Genomic DNA, 17,402 nt, shown 5'->3' with positions numbered 1-17,402 from the left:
AGTGGCAGTGGCAGTGGCAGTGGCAGTGGTGGCAATAATTGTAACAATAACTATAGTCCCCCTTCATCATCTCCTCTATCCTCACCTCTGCCAAGTATAATAATGCACGACTATGACGGACTTTACGATCACAACAGCATTGGCCTCGGTCATCATGATGTGGCTATGGCGTCATCGGGCATGACGTCCACGACGAGCACATCATCCCTGTCCAGCAGTGGCACGCACAGCAACAATAGTAACAAGCGTAGACAGCAACACCCGTCGCCAAGCAACCCGCGATACAAGTGCATGCATGTCAAGTGCAGCTACTCATACAGCCACTCGAGCGGAAGGAGCAACCATTACACAACGTACCATACCGAGCCCTGCAAGGAGCAGTGTAAGCATTGTGACCTCGTCAAGAAGAAACTAAGCACCAAGAAGGTCAAATGTCGCCATGAGGTCTCCTGTAACAAGGACCTGTCCACGTCGAACCGCGCCAACCACGAGAAGAACCTCAAGATGCACACCAAGTGCAGTGCGATGTGTGCCATCTGTCGCGAGATCCGCAGCAAGGAGCGCAGAGGCACAGATGGTGGAAATGGCGGAAATGGCGGAAATGGCGGAGGCAGTTGCGGACATGGACATGGACATCCAGACATTGGCAGCGGCAACTCTTGATATGGTGTGCCCTCCACGTCCAGGTCCCGTCCTGACCCATCCATCCATCCACTCGCGGCTCCGACCAACCCCTTTCGACTAGCTAGCGTGTCCACTCCCCTAGGAGGAGTAGAATATCCCCACGCCATAGCCACATCCCTCAGCCTTTAGTCCTATGAGCCTCCTCTCATCTCTCAACATTGATCGATCATCGAATGGTATCTTTATGAAGGTAAGTAATATCCAAGGACTTTGGAAGTGTCGAAATGGATAATTATTAACATACAATGCATCAATTCATCCATGTCCAGCCATCATTATCATTATCATCATCAATCTTGGAGAGATACATTCATATACATTATAATTATATATACGTCAACTACTTTGTACGCACATCCATTCACCATTCTCCATCATCCGATAATATATATATATATACAACCCTCCATCACTCATTCATTCAATCACAATCACCTCAATCAATCACATCACCAATCAATCAATCACCTCAATCAATCAAACTGTTACAATCTTGACACAACTCTTAAGAGAACTTTAGAAGGTCTCTTTCCGTGTCTTGACAACAACACGATGTACCAACATCAACATCACTCGTTGCATTTAGTAATGCAACCCATTTCCCTCGCCAATGCTCGAGCAGACATTGGTACGACTCTCTCGATGCGATGCCCCAGGCGGCATCCAAGCCCCCCTCCTCAACCCTCCCCATCACTCCTGGTGGTCCACAATCATTTGGTTCCCAATTGGCCGAGGGCTTCCCTCCTCTTTCCTCTCTCTCTCTCTCTCTCTCTCTCTTCTATCTCCTATCTCTCTCTCTCTTCCTCCCTCCCTCACTGGCCTACCCGTTCACTCTTGCCCTCCCTCCCCACGCCAGTATCAGTGTGATCCATTATTATGGTGCACCAAATAAAACAGATGGAATAGCAATAGCGCAGCATCAGGCGGCAGCAGCAGCGACCATCTAGGATAACGAAAATCATAACTCCTCTCATGTGTAATGGGTAATGTCATTAGTTGGACAGTTGTTTGTTGTTGAGAGCACGCGTGTGGCTGATTTATTGATGATGGAACTGGATAGGTGTTTGGTTGATTGAATGGATGGGATGAATGGTTGAGACGCCTGGTGTTGTTTAACGTGTATGTACAGTTACAAGTGAGGTTGGTAGTAGTGATTGCTGGTGTGGAATGGTGTGATTGATGGTTCGGTGAAGTACATTCATTGGTATTAGTCAAGTGCCTCCTGGTTATTAAGATGGTTGATGTGTTAGTCTCTAATGATGTACAATATATTATGGTCGACCATTGGTTGACCGGTCAAAGAGGGTACCTACCTTGACAAAGTCCTTTGCCTTTCCAATCTTCTCATTGACCTTGGAGTTGATTGATCTCTTTCTGGTCAAACTGTGACCCAGAACAATCAACAATGAGAACAATGTTGTGTACAAAAGGGTCAAGCCGCTAGTCTTGTAAACCAAAACAGACGAGACTAGGTAGATATGATGATGTATGATCGAGTTAGTCTATGTATACTGGATGTGATACGATATGATATGATATTTACCGACGGCGAGGATAATCATCTGGTGCAATGACTCAAGTCTGAAGCCGCCAACGTTGTAAACCTGTGGACGCAAGACAAATGCAAAGTATGCAGCACCAGCAATGACCAACACAGAGAACAACAGTGTATAGTTTGTGAACCTAATCGATTGATTGAATGATTGATAGTTAGCTCAAAGATAAAGATGATGATGAAGATGATGATTTGATGAAGTGATAATAAGACTTACAAGGTCAATAAGAGTACAGCTCCGACTATTATTGCATAGTTGCCAGAATAATATCCGAGATTGGTCTCGGCGCGATCCTTAAACTGTTTGTCAGGGATGTTGAAGCTGCCCCACTTGACAAAGTCTCCCCATGGCTGCACTGTCAGCTTGTTGCTATTGAACAAATCTGACATATTCGATTGATTATGAATGAAAGAGAATGAATGAATGAATGAATGAAATTAATGATTGTATATATATATATATATATAATGTACAATTATATGTAGATATTCGTGAAGTGATTGATTGAAATGATTTATTGATTGATGGGGTGAGTGTTTGAGGTGAAGTGATGGTTGGATGGACAACAGCGCGGGGTAACAGTAGTTTGAGAGTGTGTATGATGGAATGATGAGTTTTGTTCTATGAACTTGGTTGGAACCTATGGTCAAACAATAATTAATTGAAATATTATTTATTCAAAAGGGTATGACAAGACATGTAACTATCTAATCTAATACCTGAGTCGTTACCAGTCGATCGGGTTTCATTGGGAGTTGACTTCTGAAGATCATTCATTCATGTCGGAGTTGACCAAGGTCTCGGGAAGTCACCTCACATCTTGTCAACACTGAACCTCACACTCAAACCACTCACACTCATTCACTCACTTTCGCTCATTCACTTCATTAACGACAAACTACATTATCTGCAACACTGTCATTCACTCAATCAATATCATACATACTTTGTGTTCCAATATATAAATATACAAATAGATACCTCTGTTTGTTATTCTTACACTTTGCTTTTACTGTGAACGAATAGCGAAGAAGGAGCCTTAGAGTATTGATTGATTGAGCAGCTTAATCATTTAGTGAACCAATCAATGGTTCCTAACAATCAATCTCCATCAACCGATGTCATTAACAGCAGCAGCAACAGCAGTAGCAGTAGTAATAGTAGTAATGTACAGCAACAGCAACAGCAAATGGCATCAACATCAAAATCAATGTCAAGGTCACAGTCACAGGATCTGTTGAAGCAACAGACATTGATCGATAATTGCAGTCTGCAGATGGAGGAGGTGGATGAACATGGCGAACCAATACGTATAATGATGATTGACGAAGAGGAAGAAGAACAATTGGTTGGCGACAATCATCATCATCATCATCTGGCAGAGAGCGCATCGGATCTTTATACAAGACTGTGGGCCACATTCTGGGTGATCACATGGTGCCTTCTCAACATGTCACTGATCATGGCCAACAAGTATCTGTTCAGCGTGCTGCTGTTCAAGTACCCGGTGCTATGCATCCTGACGGGCACCGCCATGACGTTCTTTGGCTGTCTGGCATTCATCTTTGTGTTTCGCGTGGCGACATTCCCGCGACAAGCACTGTGGAAACGCAAGTGGCTCGTTCTCCTCTCTGGCCTGTTCCAGGCAGCCACCTATGTGCTGGAGAACATCAGCATCGTCACGCTGTCCATCTCGCTCAACCAGATCATCAAGACCACATGTCCCGTCTTTGTCATGCTGATGATGGTCACAATGTATCGAACTCGCTACACCCCTGCAATAGTATTATCCACATTGATCATCGTTGTTGGCGCAATGCTCACCAACATCAACAACCCAAGCTTCTCACTCGAGGGCTTCCTCTATGCCCTCTTCTCCACAATGTTTGCTGCGCTACAAACAGTATTAATCGCTTCGCTCCTCAAGGATCCCGATCTCAACTCCATCGCAATCCTTACCGCCGCCTCATTCCCATCAGTCCTCGTTATCATCCCCCTGTTCTGTTCAATTGAGTTGCCGAACCGTATGTCCATCTCACGCACTCAATCAATCAATCATTGTACTAACTCACGATGTTCATCATCAATAGTGATACGTCATCCTCCTTCTGAACCATTGTATCCCGCATTGATTGTAACTGGACTGGCGGTAGCAGCGATGTTTTATAATCTTAGCCACTTCTACATGGTTAGATACACAAGTGCACTGTATTTTACAATCGTTGGTAATGCCAAAGTCATTCTACTCATTGTAATATCATCGTACATCTTCCCCACGGCAGCACCAAGTGTCATCAACATAGTTGGCATGGTGCTGACGATGATTGGCTTCTTTGCCTACAACATTGTGGCATTCCGCGCCAATCACATGAAGAAGAAGTCGACACAGTATACTGTGCTGGAGGGCAGCGAGCACAATCCAATCGATGATTCAATTGGCGGCAGCAGTGATCAGATCAGAATGCAAACGTTTGGCTCCTCATCAACATCATCATCATCATCATTGGCGTCAATATCGAAATCAAGTACCAGTACTGCTAGGGATTTGAAGATGCCACTGCTATCTGCGAGCACTGGTGATCAAACTAATGGAGGTGGAGGTCTACACGAGTTCACGATCAACGATGAACACGGTGAGCTGGAGGAAGTCAAGTCAACCTCTGGTGGTCACTGATCAGTTTGTCCATATCAGCCAAGGGAAGGTGTTGTTGTCTTTGATGATATCCCCAAGAATGACCTCATCGAGGTTCATGCATGGCAATTGATCAGGATGACCAGCCAATTAATTGAATCAAGTCAAGCAAGGTTCAAACCTTGGTTTGTGGCCATTGTGGCTGATCGAACATTTGGACCCAATATCAATATTGATGGGTGCCCAACGAATGTTACATTACATTCCTCATTTACCTCAATTGCCTGATTTAGAAGTCTTTTTTGGAGTGTTCCAAGTGTTTTGGACCCGACTTTTGACATGTAATCATCACAAATCAGGAAAATGAGGGAAATGAGGGAAATAAAGTGTTTTTTGACACTTGGTGATGTCAATAAAAGGATCTCTGTTATGATCATTTTAGTCATAATCATTCTATATTCAAATAGTAATTCAGTAATAAGTAAATATGTACTCTATAATAGTTATAACATTAGTTGCTATTATCTCCACATCTGATTTGGCCGTTGGTCAAAAACTTCCCAATTGTCAATATACCTCCTCCCAAGGCAAAGTATAAGACTTCTCTCAACTAGCGTATGTATTTAAATATCAATATCAGATATAACTATAAACAAACTAATATCTAATGGAACCAAAATTTATAAGTCATAGCAATCATAACCTCACTTTCTGGGTTAATCCATATGAGGTTTGTATTTATATATATTCCAATACTTTATAATATTAATACTAATTAATTAATAATAATCATATCCTTTCATTAATTTATAGTATTTTTTTACTCTTTGCCAACCTGAACCATTCTGTCAATTGAAGAATCCTCCTTGGGTGAACGGACCTTTGACCGCATGCCAATCCAAAGGGATTCTATCAGTTGGGATCTTTGTCAATGGGTTCATGGACCGAAGAAGTGGTTGACTCTCAGAGTAAGTATCAACTAATTGAATGATCACCTCGGTCACCAACTCACTTACAATCAATATATTTCAAACATTCTCTTAGTTGTTCCAACTGTGATCTACACTGGCGGAGCAATTGCACCTGGAAACATCGCCAGAAGTGTCAAACTCAATCTGATCTGTAGTGAGGGTCCGACTGAAGTCCTCTCGGCTTCTTTCCAAGACCCATACATCTACCAATTCACGTTCTCAAGCCATCTGGCTAGTCCATCTCCCCCAGTCCCCACCACCGTGACCTACTGCAACTACTGTGAGGATGTATGCAAGGGTGTCAACAAGTGTGACACCTATGCTCTTGACACCTGTGTCTACATCAAGACAGCATGTGGCACCTCCCAAGCTGGCTATGGAATATTCAAAAAGGATGGCACAACGACATCTTTGACCATGTATCCAGACTGCCAATGTTTGATGACTCCAATCCAGAACCACATTGGCACCTGTAACTCCTGTTTGAGCAACAACTTCAATGGCTATTCAAAGTGCTAAACCAAGTACCCTCCTCCTTCTCCTCTCTCTCTAATTCAATGGTGAATTCAATCCAATTGTTCATACTCTAAGAGTAATAAATAATAATAATAATAATTATTATTTCAATCACTCGATCATTCAAGTCAAGTCTTGTCATCAATGTCCAACAACCACACAATTCACCACATTCAATCTGGTTGCCCACACGATGTATTGATTGGGGGGAAGTAGCTTTGTCGTGTCGTTTAACATTCATTCATGCACAAAATTGAATGAACTTTGCAGATTGAAGGTAGTGGTTGACGTGAAGAATACAAATAAGCTTACTCGCTCTAACGAGCTAACTTTACACTCCATCTTATAAGATGATGATTGATACAAGGTAGCTTGTCATTCATTCATTCATTCACGTTCAAATACATACATAATCATAAACACACACACATACACAACTACGTATACATTCATTATAATATACTTACGTCTATATATATAATACTCACACAATATATACATATTCTCACATTTCTCTTTGTGACATCCATCCATCCCATTCATTCAGCCCTTACATCATTTCATAATACATCAGCATCATCACTTCAAATCAAATCACATCATATAACATCACATTACATCATAACATAAACATTCAGACAGATAGACAGAGAATCTAGATAGTTAATTATAATATAATGAGGGAAATGTTAATGATATGCATTGCCGGTGGAACGGCCAGCGGTAAGGTATGAATGTGACTGACGAGCCCGAGGACAATCTAGGCCAACAACTTCGGAAATTGACTCCAATCACATTGCCATGCCATCCACCAGACAACAGTGTGCGAGGAGATCATCAAAAGATTGGAGAATCAGAGAGTGTCAGTGTTGTGTCTGGACTCATTCTATAAGCCACTGACAAAGGACGATCTGGAGAATGTGACCCAATACAACTTTGACCATCCCAGTGCCTTTGACTGGGAGTACGCCACTCGTGCCATCAAGGAGTTAAAGTCTGGCAACAAGTTCCACATCCCAACATACTGCTTCAAGACACATACTAGACTGGCGGAAACATCGGCTGTCAATGGAGTGGATGTGATCATTTTCGAGGGCATCCTGGCATTGTACTCTCAAGAGATCAGAGACCAGATGGACATTAAGATATTCGTGGACACTGATTCGGACACACGACTGAGCCGAAGAGTGATCAGAGACATTGCTGAGCGAGGAAGGTCTCTGGACAGCGTTCTGCATCAATACGAGAAGTTTGTCAAGCCATCGTTTGATGAGTATATATTCCCAGTAAGTATATACACTACGGATGTCGATGGGATGGACTGGGCACCATGTACTTACATTCATCCAGACCAAGAAGTACGCAGACGTTATCATTCCAAGAGGCGCAGACAATGTTGTTGCCATTGACTTGATTGTCCAACATATCAGATCAAAGTTGAACGAACAGGATGCCAAGAAGTTGAATGGTGGTCGTGAATATGTCGATGGAGCAGACAGGTATTGATCTATGTTGTATATCAACACTCAATCAAGTCAATCAAGTCAACACTCAATCAATCAATCAATCTTACAAACAAAACAAGCGTAACAAACCAACACATGGGTAGGAACCAAGGCACGGCGGGCAAGACAAGATACATCATCAACTTGTCTGTGTTTAAAAGGCAGACTCGCACCACAAGCCTAGCTCAATCAATCGGTCAATCAATGATTCGTCGACGAAAGAATCGTCATCGAACAAGCAGCAGCAGCAGTATTAGCAGCACTAGATTACCTACACATATATATACATACACACAACATCATCATTATCACAGAGTCTCTAACAACTTCCTAATGAGACTAATCAATCAAACATACAGCGGCGTATAATCAAATCAATAAACGAATGAACGAATATCATTCCAGCTCACTCATGGTCACGTTGGGAACCAGCTCATCAGAGTACCATTGCGAGTTCCCAAGTTGACGTGGAACTTGAAGGTTGTGTGTGATGCCCCTCCCAACAACCACAGGCACCTCTTGGGAACCATCCATCACCACACTCACCCATTCTGAAAAAACGACACTTGGTGATCACTCACTCTACTTTATCATCACAAACACCCTAATCCAATCATTGATCACGCTCATACAATCAATCACTCACTCACTGACACACAACCGACACCTTGGTGCTTGCCTCTACATTATTGTGATTGTTTGATAGCTTCAAGGAAGGAAGGGAAGAGAACCAATCCAGGAATAGAATAGAACAGAATGATCACAACCACAGCATATAGATTGCTTTCCAGAGCAACATCAACAACATCAGGATCATCAATCTTACTTCAGTCATCCAACAAGCTTGTTTGGTCAACAACAACTACTACATCAGTTACACATGCCAAATGGTCAATTAAACATCATCAGACTATGATGTATTGTACCTCCTCTGGACGTCAACCTGATCTCAAGACCTTCCTCTCGAACTATCCTCGCAAAGCAACACCAACAATGTCTACTCATTATGTATGTTGTGTTTGTCTACGAACATGTGACCGGCCTGACCTGACCTAACACCTCTCCTGCCATGCGCGCTCATGTAGGACGAGAGAAAGAAAGCTATTCAACAGTTCATTGCTCCATTCATTCAAAGAGGTCCTGATGGCGCAACACTTGATGCAAACTTTGTCAACAAGTTAAAGACAGAGGCAAGCGATGGTGATGCATTAGAGACGATATTGGATATTAGGAAGGATCTGTATAATGCACAATCATTCGGACCACTCAGCGATGACCTTATTCGTCTGGACGACGCCTTACAATCATTCCTCAAGGGTGAGCTGGCGGGCGACGACCTGATCTGCCAGCCAATCGACCCAATGTTCACACATCCAACCATCTTGAAACGATTGATTGAGCATGAGGCCGTGCACCCATACTCTGATCCCAAGGGAATCTTTGATCGTATTCGACCTGGACGTTTGTGTCTGGTACTATTCCATCGACGATTGCCCATGCTCCCGCTAATGTCACTGTACATCGCATTGACCGAGGGCATTGCCAGCAACATGGATGTTATAAACAGTCCACATGTGGATCTGACCAAGATTGACTCGGCGATGTTCTACTCTATCTCATCACTACACTCTGGTCTGAAGAATGTTGACCTTGGCCATCTACTAATAGGCAAGGCCACCGAATACCTAATGATCAATCCATCAATCAAGAACTTCTGTACACTTTCACCAATACCAAACTTCAAGAACTACCTAAAGCGACGTGCAGTGTCCGACCAACCAACCACAGTATGTACTCCATTACCCTGGAACCATTCCATCACTCACTCACCCAATCAAACAATGTTTCCACAGGATTTATTGGCGGCTGTCACATTTAACAACCTGGAGAGTTACAAGTTTGCACTGTTGTCCAGTTGCCTGCGGTATGTTTAAACTGATCAGTTCGGAGATGGATGCTGGGTTCACGAACCCTCTAACTGACTCATCCCCATCAAACACCCAAAATAATAAGGTATATAATGACGGAGAAGAAGAGGAATAATAAGGCCATGGACCCTGTATGTAACTTCCATCTGAAGAATGGAGCATCGGTGTATAGACTTAATTGGCGTGGTGATATGTCTGAGCACAGATTGAATGAGAGTTATGGTATAATGATCAACTATCTCTATCAGCCAGATGTCAAGAAGGCCAACTCTCAAAACTACAAACAGAATGGCACCATCATACATCAAGACCCATTGAATCAACTGGCCCACCAACTAAACATTACCATATGAGTACAATCAATCAATCACACAAACGTTCAATATTTTGAACATGGACCATCATGGCGTGGCATGGAGTGTCGTACCCAACATCTGATCAGATGATCAAACCATTCATTCCATCACTCGCTCACTCCGTGATCGAGAGAGTACTCATCTGTTGTTGATTCCAATCATTACAAAATCACATACAACCCTCTTTTGATTGAAGACAATGCACCATTCGTTGTGGCTGGTCCCTACGAGACGCCCCTTCGTCAGTCCAGTCCTATCCCTCCACGCCATCTGCGCAGATTCAAATCCTATTAATAATTAATAAACACAATGTAATGTAATAATTAACATCATAACCCACTTACACTACATTTCTATCTATCTATCAATCAATCATCAATCGATGTAGTGAAGTGTTGCATGATTGATCCATGTGAGTTTAATGGAATGACGCCCCATCAATGTGTGAGTGTGTGCTGGTCCAACCATCACATGACCACACGATCACCTGACAATCACGCTTGACAATCAATCAATCATACATGCATACATACATACACACACTGTTTACCGGTATGTAGGAGTAGTGCCATTATATGATGCGTACGGCTTGGATCAGGTGACGATCACCACATTGACAACAACAATAACAATATATTAACAAACTAACTAATGTTGTAGATGGTCGTTGATGTTGTTGTTGAGTAGCAAGCAAGCAGATTGTCAACAGAATGATCGTGTGTGAGTGTGATTCATCAGATGGAGTGAGCCGAGGGGAGCTGAACTGACCTGACATGACCTGACCTGACCTGGCTTGAACCGATGATGGTGTTGTTTGATTGATTGTTTGGTATTGATGAATGAATGAATGAATGAATGAATGAATGAAGATGGATAAAGTTTGAGTGATTGATGTATCAAGAAGAGGGTGACCAGACCATCACCTCTAAAGTCTGACATCACTCACTCACTCACTCCACTCTATCATATCATACTAATATACAGATCACCTACAAATAGAGGATGGTATGACGGACTTTCTGCACATAGACATACACATCAGCACACCACTTTCCTTCCTTAGGTACGATGATCAGTATGATTTATCGAGTGTGTGCGTGGGAGTGATTGAGTGTCCACCCCTCCGCTAACACAACCAGATGTCTTAAGAACACACGCCACCCCAACAACAATACCTTTACCCTATCCTACCCTACCCTTACCTGGACATCCAACCATCCAATCCAACAATCCAATCAATCAAACAATCAATTAATCAATCCAGTCTTTATATTATGATGTATACATTATAATGATAATCAATGTATAAGTGCTTCCACTAATTTGTAATTACTTTAGCATCCACCAACTTCAGCATCAGACATACAGACATCCATCCATTCATCCATCCATCCATCAATCAATCAACCACAGGAATACATACTCACTCAAGGTTATGATTATGATGATGTGTGATGTGACATCTTAACTTATATATCGTGTGTCACTCTCACTTATGTACTAGATATCTGGCTAGTTACATCACACCTCATCCATCCATCCATCCACTCACTTCATTCATTCAATCAATCAATCAATCAATCTCTTAACATCATCAGCTGATGACCACCTCGCCATCACTCACATTCATTCATCATTATACTTGTCATTCATTCAGTCCATGTACGTCAATTTCCATGTGGACAACAATAATCTAACTCTATCTTTATTCCTCCTCCTTGATTGATCAATCAGTAGTAGTAATAGTTCCAGTTAGATTTACATCAATCCACAACAATTGTACATTATTCCCAATCAATCAATCAGACAACAACAGGATCATACACAATGTCAACAATCAATGAAAGGGGACCGTCCCAATCGACGCTCGACATCCCTCAGCCACACTACCAACAGCAACAGCATCACTCCACGTCAAGTCTCGAGATTCCACAAATTACAACAATTGACCATAATGGCCAACAGTATGACCAGCAGCAGCAACAGCAAAATGACACACCAATGATGGTTGGCAATGGCGATCAACTTCAGGTGCCCCACGAGCCCAGCCCCTTCCACGCGTCCAACGAGCGACACGTCCACTACGATGCCAACCCCAAGGTATTCTTCCTGCCCCCAGACAAGCCCTCAAAAGTGATCGTGCATCACTTTAGCAACTCAATCCTCTCGGTGTTGCAATGTATATTCGTGCCGATGATCACCACCTATCTGATCATGCTCATCCCGGTTGGACCCATCTCCAACGGATTCCTCATGAACTGGGTCTACAACATTGTCTACATCCCCGCTGTGGCGCTGTCCACGTCCATCTTCCATCTGGGCTGGGCGGGCGCCTTCATCAAGGACTACAAGCACATCTCACCTATCTTCATCCACACGTTCCTCTGCTCGCTGACCTTCTCCCTAATATGCCAACTGGTCAATTCCAGATGGTATCCAATTCCCGGCTACATCCTGATCATCCCCATCCTGAGTCTGCTGGTGCTGCCCGCCATCATCTACATCCGCTCCAAGGATCGCTTCACATCCAAACTCAACCGTCCATTTGGAAAGTATGTCCTGTTCATCTTCCTCTGCCTGCTTGTGCTGGCCATCTCGATGACCTTTGTCATCCTGTTCTCATTCCCCACGTACCAGCTGATCGTCGGAGTAATCTACTACCTGCTCATGTTCCTGCTGTGCCAGGGCCTGGTGAGCATCACGCGTAACAACACGCCCAAGGGCACACACAATGTGATCTGCTACTGGGTGGAGACCATCTCCGAGTTGGTGATGTGCTACATGTTCATTCGCATCCTGCCCATGACATTCTACATCCTCCTTGCACTCAAGATCATTGTATTATTCAGATATCCACTGTTTATGACTGAGAAGTATTGGGAGTGGCGCACCATGATCAAACAAAAGTTGGACAAAGTTGATCAAGAAGACTGGTTCAACAGCACCCATCTAGGAGACAAGATCATCTATGGCTTCCTCGGTTGGTTCTTCCCAGTCTCTGTCGAGCGTGATGAGCACAAGACCCGTGTAGTCGACAGATTCTTCTTCACATGTTTGTGGTAAGTTAGTCTGTCAAGGAATTATTCCGGTTCCCCCCATACATATACTCACTCAATCATTCAATCCAACATAGTTACTGTGGAGTTCCATTGTTCTACATGGTGTTCACTATTGGTATTAGATGGAGCCATGTGTCGGATTACTATGCCTATTCATTGTTGTCAGAGAATGCATATATTTGGTTGCTGATATACTCGTTGTTCAGTAGTTTCTTCACGTATATGTCATTCCTGGTGATTCGATATATGTTCCAGGTGTACTTCCACCTGTCTGTAATCAACCATCCAATGATCTCACTCAAGAACAACGTCAGATTGATGATGTACTGTAATTTTAGCGCCCTACTCCTGCCCGTCACCTTTATGATGATGCAAAACAATGTCTACTTCCTGGTCAACAGATAAATGATAATAATAATAAAATAAACTGACAACATTACCCTCATCCTAATATTGTAAATTGATGAATAATAATTATATTGTTTTATTTATTCAAACATTACAATGTTAATTAATTATTTAATAGGAATAATTGATATATATTTCAAACTTACTTATTAATTATATATTTAATAATAATATAATTATATATATACAAAATTAGGACTATTTCCAAGAATATAACATACCTTTTGTTGATCAAATATACTTACCTTTGTTCTTCAAGAATGATATATATTTTAAGTTTAATTATTGGACCAATCTATTTATATCCACTCGAGTCACATTGATTGACATCTGACAGCCATCTATTAAACAGTTTCAATCACTAAATCCAACCACTAATCCAACCAACCTTCCACCCATCAATCAATCAATCCATCCATCAATCAATCTATCAAGACCTCCATCCATTCATCTATCCATCCAACCCTCATGTAATGCTACGTCGGCCATAAAAGAGTAGCCCAATATCAACTTGGCAGCCCATCTAATAATGGGTTGGCCAGGGAATTTCATTCTCTCGCACCTTGGTGTCATTCTCACAATCTTGGCACAACCAAGATGTGCGAATTCCTGATGCTATTACCAATATTAGTCTTTAATGTTGGGCCTGATATCCAAACCAAACAGTCACTTTTAGTTGATGGTGATGGTCGGAATGAAACCTGTAAGGTTTCTAATGAATGGGCCCTGGGTAATGTATTCTCATGTTACCTTACCCTTCGATTTACAATCATCAGTATGCGTCTCATCAGATTCAACAAGCAAAACAACGATCATTTAGTAAAGTCAAGCTCACCTTACCGACTTAACTACCTTCATGACCAGCAAATTACAAGAAGTATGAAGTCCACCAACCCATACACAAAGCCATTTACCATTGTCTGCCTTTGCCCGTCTGATCAACACAACCCACTCCACTTACTCATCGTGATTAATAATATTTGCCCAAGACTGGACATGGTGCCCCATCTGTAGATGTTGAGATTCAGTCAGTCGATGCGCGAAAACGTCCTTTGACGATTGGTGGACCAACGCATACGAATGACCATGGTCATACATGCTGTTTGGACTTCAGGGCTTCGCATACACACACAATTAAGACCAGACAGAAGATATTTTGATGTTCGCTGTTTGAAAATGTGAGGCGACGCAGCGGTCAACCCAAATTTAACACTTCGCCGTGGAAGCATGCCTCGAAGTGCTTCGCAGGGTCTCCTCTAACCTGACATTTTGATATTGATTGATTATCATAATATCTCTGTGGTACATGTACCCGTCGATTAGACTCAATGATCATTATGCAAGACCAACTGCGCAGATCAAGTCTAAAGCTTCATGAATCAGCGCAACACATGAATTCACGAGTGGTGGTGCGGACGGTCTTTGTGATGGCTTCATGAAGAGGGTCCAACCAACCTTGAGGCATCACCGGAGCGCGCCTTCCTTGCTTGTTTAGATGGGTTCATCACCAAAAATATCTCGCCTACAGGTCCGTGCCTGGTGTTGCCAACACCTTGGACGCGTCTTGTCGTGAGTGAACGCACATTGGCATGGGCGTGTTAGTGGCGCTGGGGGGTTGTATGGACAGTCCGCGGAAGGATTACACGCCCGTTCCATTGGCACTCACTAACACACTCACTATAAAAGGGCACACTGATCAGTCGACGAATACATCATTCTCAACTTCATCAGATACATATACATATAAGATCAATCAAATATGCGTATTGCATACCAACTTGTAGTACTTTGTGCAGTTGTGGCCGCCGTCAACGCATGGCCCACAACATCACCAGCAGCCATCTGTGGTAGCGCCTTGCTCAGAGGCGGTCCCACCACCGCCCCCACCGGCGCCATCACCGTTCCAGCCGGCGACAACTCCAACGTCAACTGGAACCAGCCAGGCAAGACCTTCTGGTTTGCCCCAGGTGTCCACACCCCCGGCAGCGACCTCTACGCCCAGATCATCCCCGGCGACAACACCAAGTTCATCGGTGCTCCAGGCGCCATCCTCGACGGCCGCAACCTCAACTTGTACGCCTTCACCCAACCCGCCGTCAACGTCACCATCCGCTACCTCGAGATCAGAAACTTTGGCACTGGCAAGTCCAACAACGATGAGGGTACCGTCAACCACGACTACGGCACTGGCTGGACCATCGAGTACAACTGGGTCCACGACAATGATGGTGCTGGAATCTTCCTCGGCTCCAACTCTGTGACCCGCTACAACTGTCTCCAGAACAACGGCCAGTACGGTTTCAGCTCGTACGCCCCAGAGGGAATCCGCAACGTCGTCCTCTCATACAACGAGATCGTTGGCAACAACGTCGACGACTGGGAGAAGCTCCGTGATGGATGTGGCTGCACTGGTGGTGGCAAGTTCTGGGATGTGCACGGAGCCGTCGTCACCTACAACTGGGTCCACGACAATCGTGGACCAGGTCTGTGGGCCGACAACAACAACGCCATGTTCCTGTTCGAGAACAACTTGATCGAGAACAACGACGGCATGGCCATCTTCTACGAGGTCAGCTACAACTTTGCCATCCGCAACAACACCTTCCGCAGGAACAACATCGTCAACGGCAAGCACCGCGCTACCGCTGGCGACAACTTCCCCGAGGGTGCCATCTACATCTCCGAGTCCGGTGGCGACGCACGCGCCGGCAACCTCTACGTCCAGTCTGAGATCTCCAACAACCTGTTCGAGAACAACTGGGACGGCATCGTCCTTTGGGAGAACGCCGACCGTTTCTGCCGCCCCAACGAGGAGTTTGACACCACCAACGGCTGCCCATTGTTCAACAACACCTGGGGCTTCCGCTACAAGACCCAGAACATCAAGATCGAGAACAACCAGTTCCGCTTCGACGCTGCCTCGGTCAACTGCACCAACGGAATCTGCGGTCGCCAGGCTGTCTTCTCCAACTGGGGCACCTACCCAGCCAACTCGCCATACCTCGGCACCAAGATCCAGGACGCCATCACCTTCAGCCAGAGCAACATCTGGAGAAACAACGCCTACTTTGGCAACTGGAGATTCATGCCCCACGACACCGACATGAACCTGTCCTTCACCCAGTGGCGTGCCGCCCCATACAACCAGGACGCCGGTAGCACAGTCAACGGTGCCACTCCAACCCCAACCCAGACCACCACTCCAACACCAACCCAGACTACCACCCCAACTCCAACCCAGACCTCCACTCCAACTCCAACTCAAACCACCACTCCAACTCCAACCCAGACCTCTACTCCAACTCCAACTCAGACCTCCAACATCCTCGACGCCAACACCGCCACCTTGGAGGGATCCATCGGTCAATGGGTCAGCTGGTACTCTGCCAGCGTTGCTCAGTCCACCGCCCAGAAGCACTCTGGCGCCAAGTCTCTCTTGGTCACCGTCACTGATCCATGGGGTTGGGGAGTCACCTCCAACAACTACCCAGGTTTCGCCGCCACCGCTGGCTCCAAGTCGGTCTCCCTGTGGGCTCGTCTCGGCTCTGGCACCAACGTCCAGCCAACTCTCTCCATGAAGTGGTTGAACAGCGCTCAGTCCGTCCTCCAGACCAACAGTATTGCCCTGTCCCCATTGTCCACCACCTGGACTCAAAAGACTGCCACCATCACTGCTCCAGCTGCCACAGCCTACGTCCTCATCGAGCTCACCGGTTCCGATGCTGTAGGTTCAAGCTTCTTCCTTGATGACATTGTCATCGTCTAAAGTAGGAAGTAGTAGTAGTCC

The 17,402-nt window shown here is 44.5% G+C and overlaps 8 protein-coding genes across 8 annotated transcripts; 7 read left to right on the top strand and 1 right to left on the bottom strand.

The window, feature by feature from the left end:
- Positions 1-78: 78 nt before the first annotated feature.
- SAMD00019534_018810 (hypothetical protein) lies at positions 79-657 on the top strand (the record flags this gene model as incomplete). The annotated part of the gene is made up of 1 exon (XM_012902472.1): positions 79-657. A coding segment is annotated over one exon (579 nt), but the record flags the coding sequence as incomplete, so codon positions are not given.
- A 1,234-nt stretch (positions 658-1,891) lies between these two features.
- SAMD00019534_018800 (hypothetical protein) lies at positions 1,892-2,629 on the bottom strand (the record flags this gene model as incomplete). The annotated part of the gene is made up of 4 exons (XM_012902471.1): positions 1,892-1,906; positions 1,998-2,152; positions 2,228-2,367; positions 2,457-2,629. 4 exons carry the CDS (start codon positions 2,627-2,629, stop codon positions 1,892-1,894), a joined length of 483 nt encoding a protein of 160 aa, XP_012757925.1.
- A 698-nt stretch (positions 2,630-3,327) lies between these two features.
- Positions 3,328-4,914, top strand: SAMD00019534_018790 (hypothetical protein; the record flags this gene model as incomplete). Its single annotated transcript, XM_012902470.1, has 2 exons — positions 3,328-4,264; positions 4,331-4,914. 2 exons carry the CDS (start codon positions 3,328-3,330, stop codon positions 4,912-4,914), a joined length of 1,521 nt encoding a protein of 506 aa, XP_012757924.1.
- Positions 4,915-5,803: 889 nt separating this feature from the next.
- On the top strand, positions 5,804-6,362 carry SAMD00019534_018780 (hypothetical protein; the record flags this gene model as incomplete). Its single annotated transcript, XM_012902469.1, has 2 exons — positions 5,804-5,840; positions 5,917-6,362. 2 exons carry the CDS (start codon positions 5,804-5,806, stop codon positions 6,360-6,362), a joined length of 483 nt encoding a protein of 160 aa, XP_012757923.1.
- Positions 6,363-7,036: 674 nt separating this feature from the next.
- On the top strand, positions 7,037-7,862 carry SAMD00019534_018770 (hypothetical protein; the record flags this gene model as incomplete). Its single annotated transcript, XM_012902468.1, has 3 exons — positions 7,037-7,087; positions 7,175-7,645; positions 7,710-7,862. Coding segments are annotated over 3 exons (675 nt in total), but the record flags the coding sequence as incomplete, so codon positions are not given.
- A 914-nt stretch (positions 7,863-8,776) lies between these two features.
- Positions 8,777-10,142, top strand: SAMD00019534_018760 (hypothetical protein; the record flags this gene model as incomplete). Its single annotated transcript, XM_012902467.1, has 4 exons — positions 8,777-8,872; positions 8,950-9,651; positions 9,718-9,788; positions 9,878-10,142. Coding segments are annotated over 4 exons (1,134 nt in total), but the record flags the coding sequence as incomplete, so codon positions are not given.
- Positions 10,143-11,975: 1,833 nt separating this feature from the next.
- Positions 11,976-13,612, top strand: SAMD00019534_018750 (hypothetical protein; the record flags this gene model as incomplete). Its single annotated transcript, XM_012902466.1, has 2 exons — positions 11,976-13,207; positions 13,282-13,612. The coding sequence occupies 2 exons, from the start codon at positions 11,976-11,978 to the stop codon at positions 13,610-13,612; spliced, it is 1,563 nt and encodes a 520-aa protein (XP_012757920.1).
- Positions 13,613-15,374: 1,762 nt separating this feature from the next.
- Positions 15,375-17,381, top strand: SAMD00019534_018740 (hypothetical protein; the record flags this gene model as incomplete). The annotated part of the gene is made up of 1 exon (XM_012902465.1): positions 15,375-17,381. One exon carries the CDS (start codon positions 15,375-15,377, stop codon positions 17,379-17,381), a length of 2,007 nt encoding a protein of 668 aa, XP_012757919.1.
- Between the last annotated feature and the right edge of the window lie 21 nt (positions 17,382-17,402).

Source organism: Acytostelium subglobosum, assembly GCF_000787575.1.
Source record: "Acytostelium subglobosum LB1 DNA, scaffold: scaffold3, whole genome shotgun sequence".
NCBI classification, from domain to species: Eukaryota; Evosea; class Eumycetozoa; order Acytosteliales; family Acytosteliaceae; genus Acytostelium; species Acytostelium subglobosum.
Note: the sequence above shows the minus strand (reverse complement) of the source record. Positions and strands in the feature narration are given on the sequence as shown.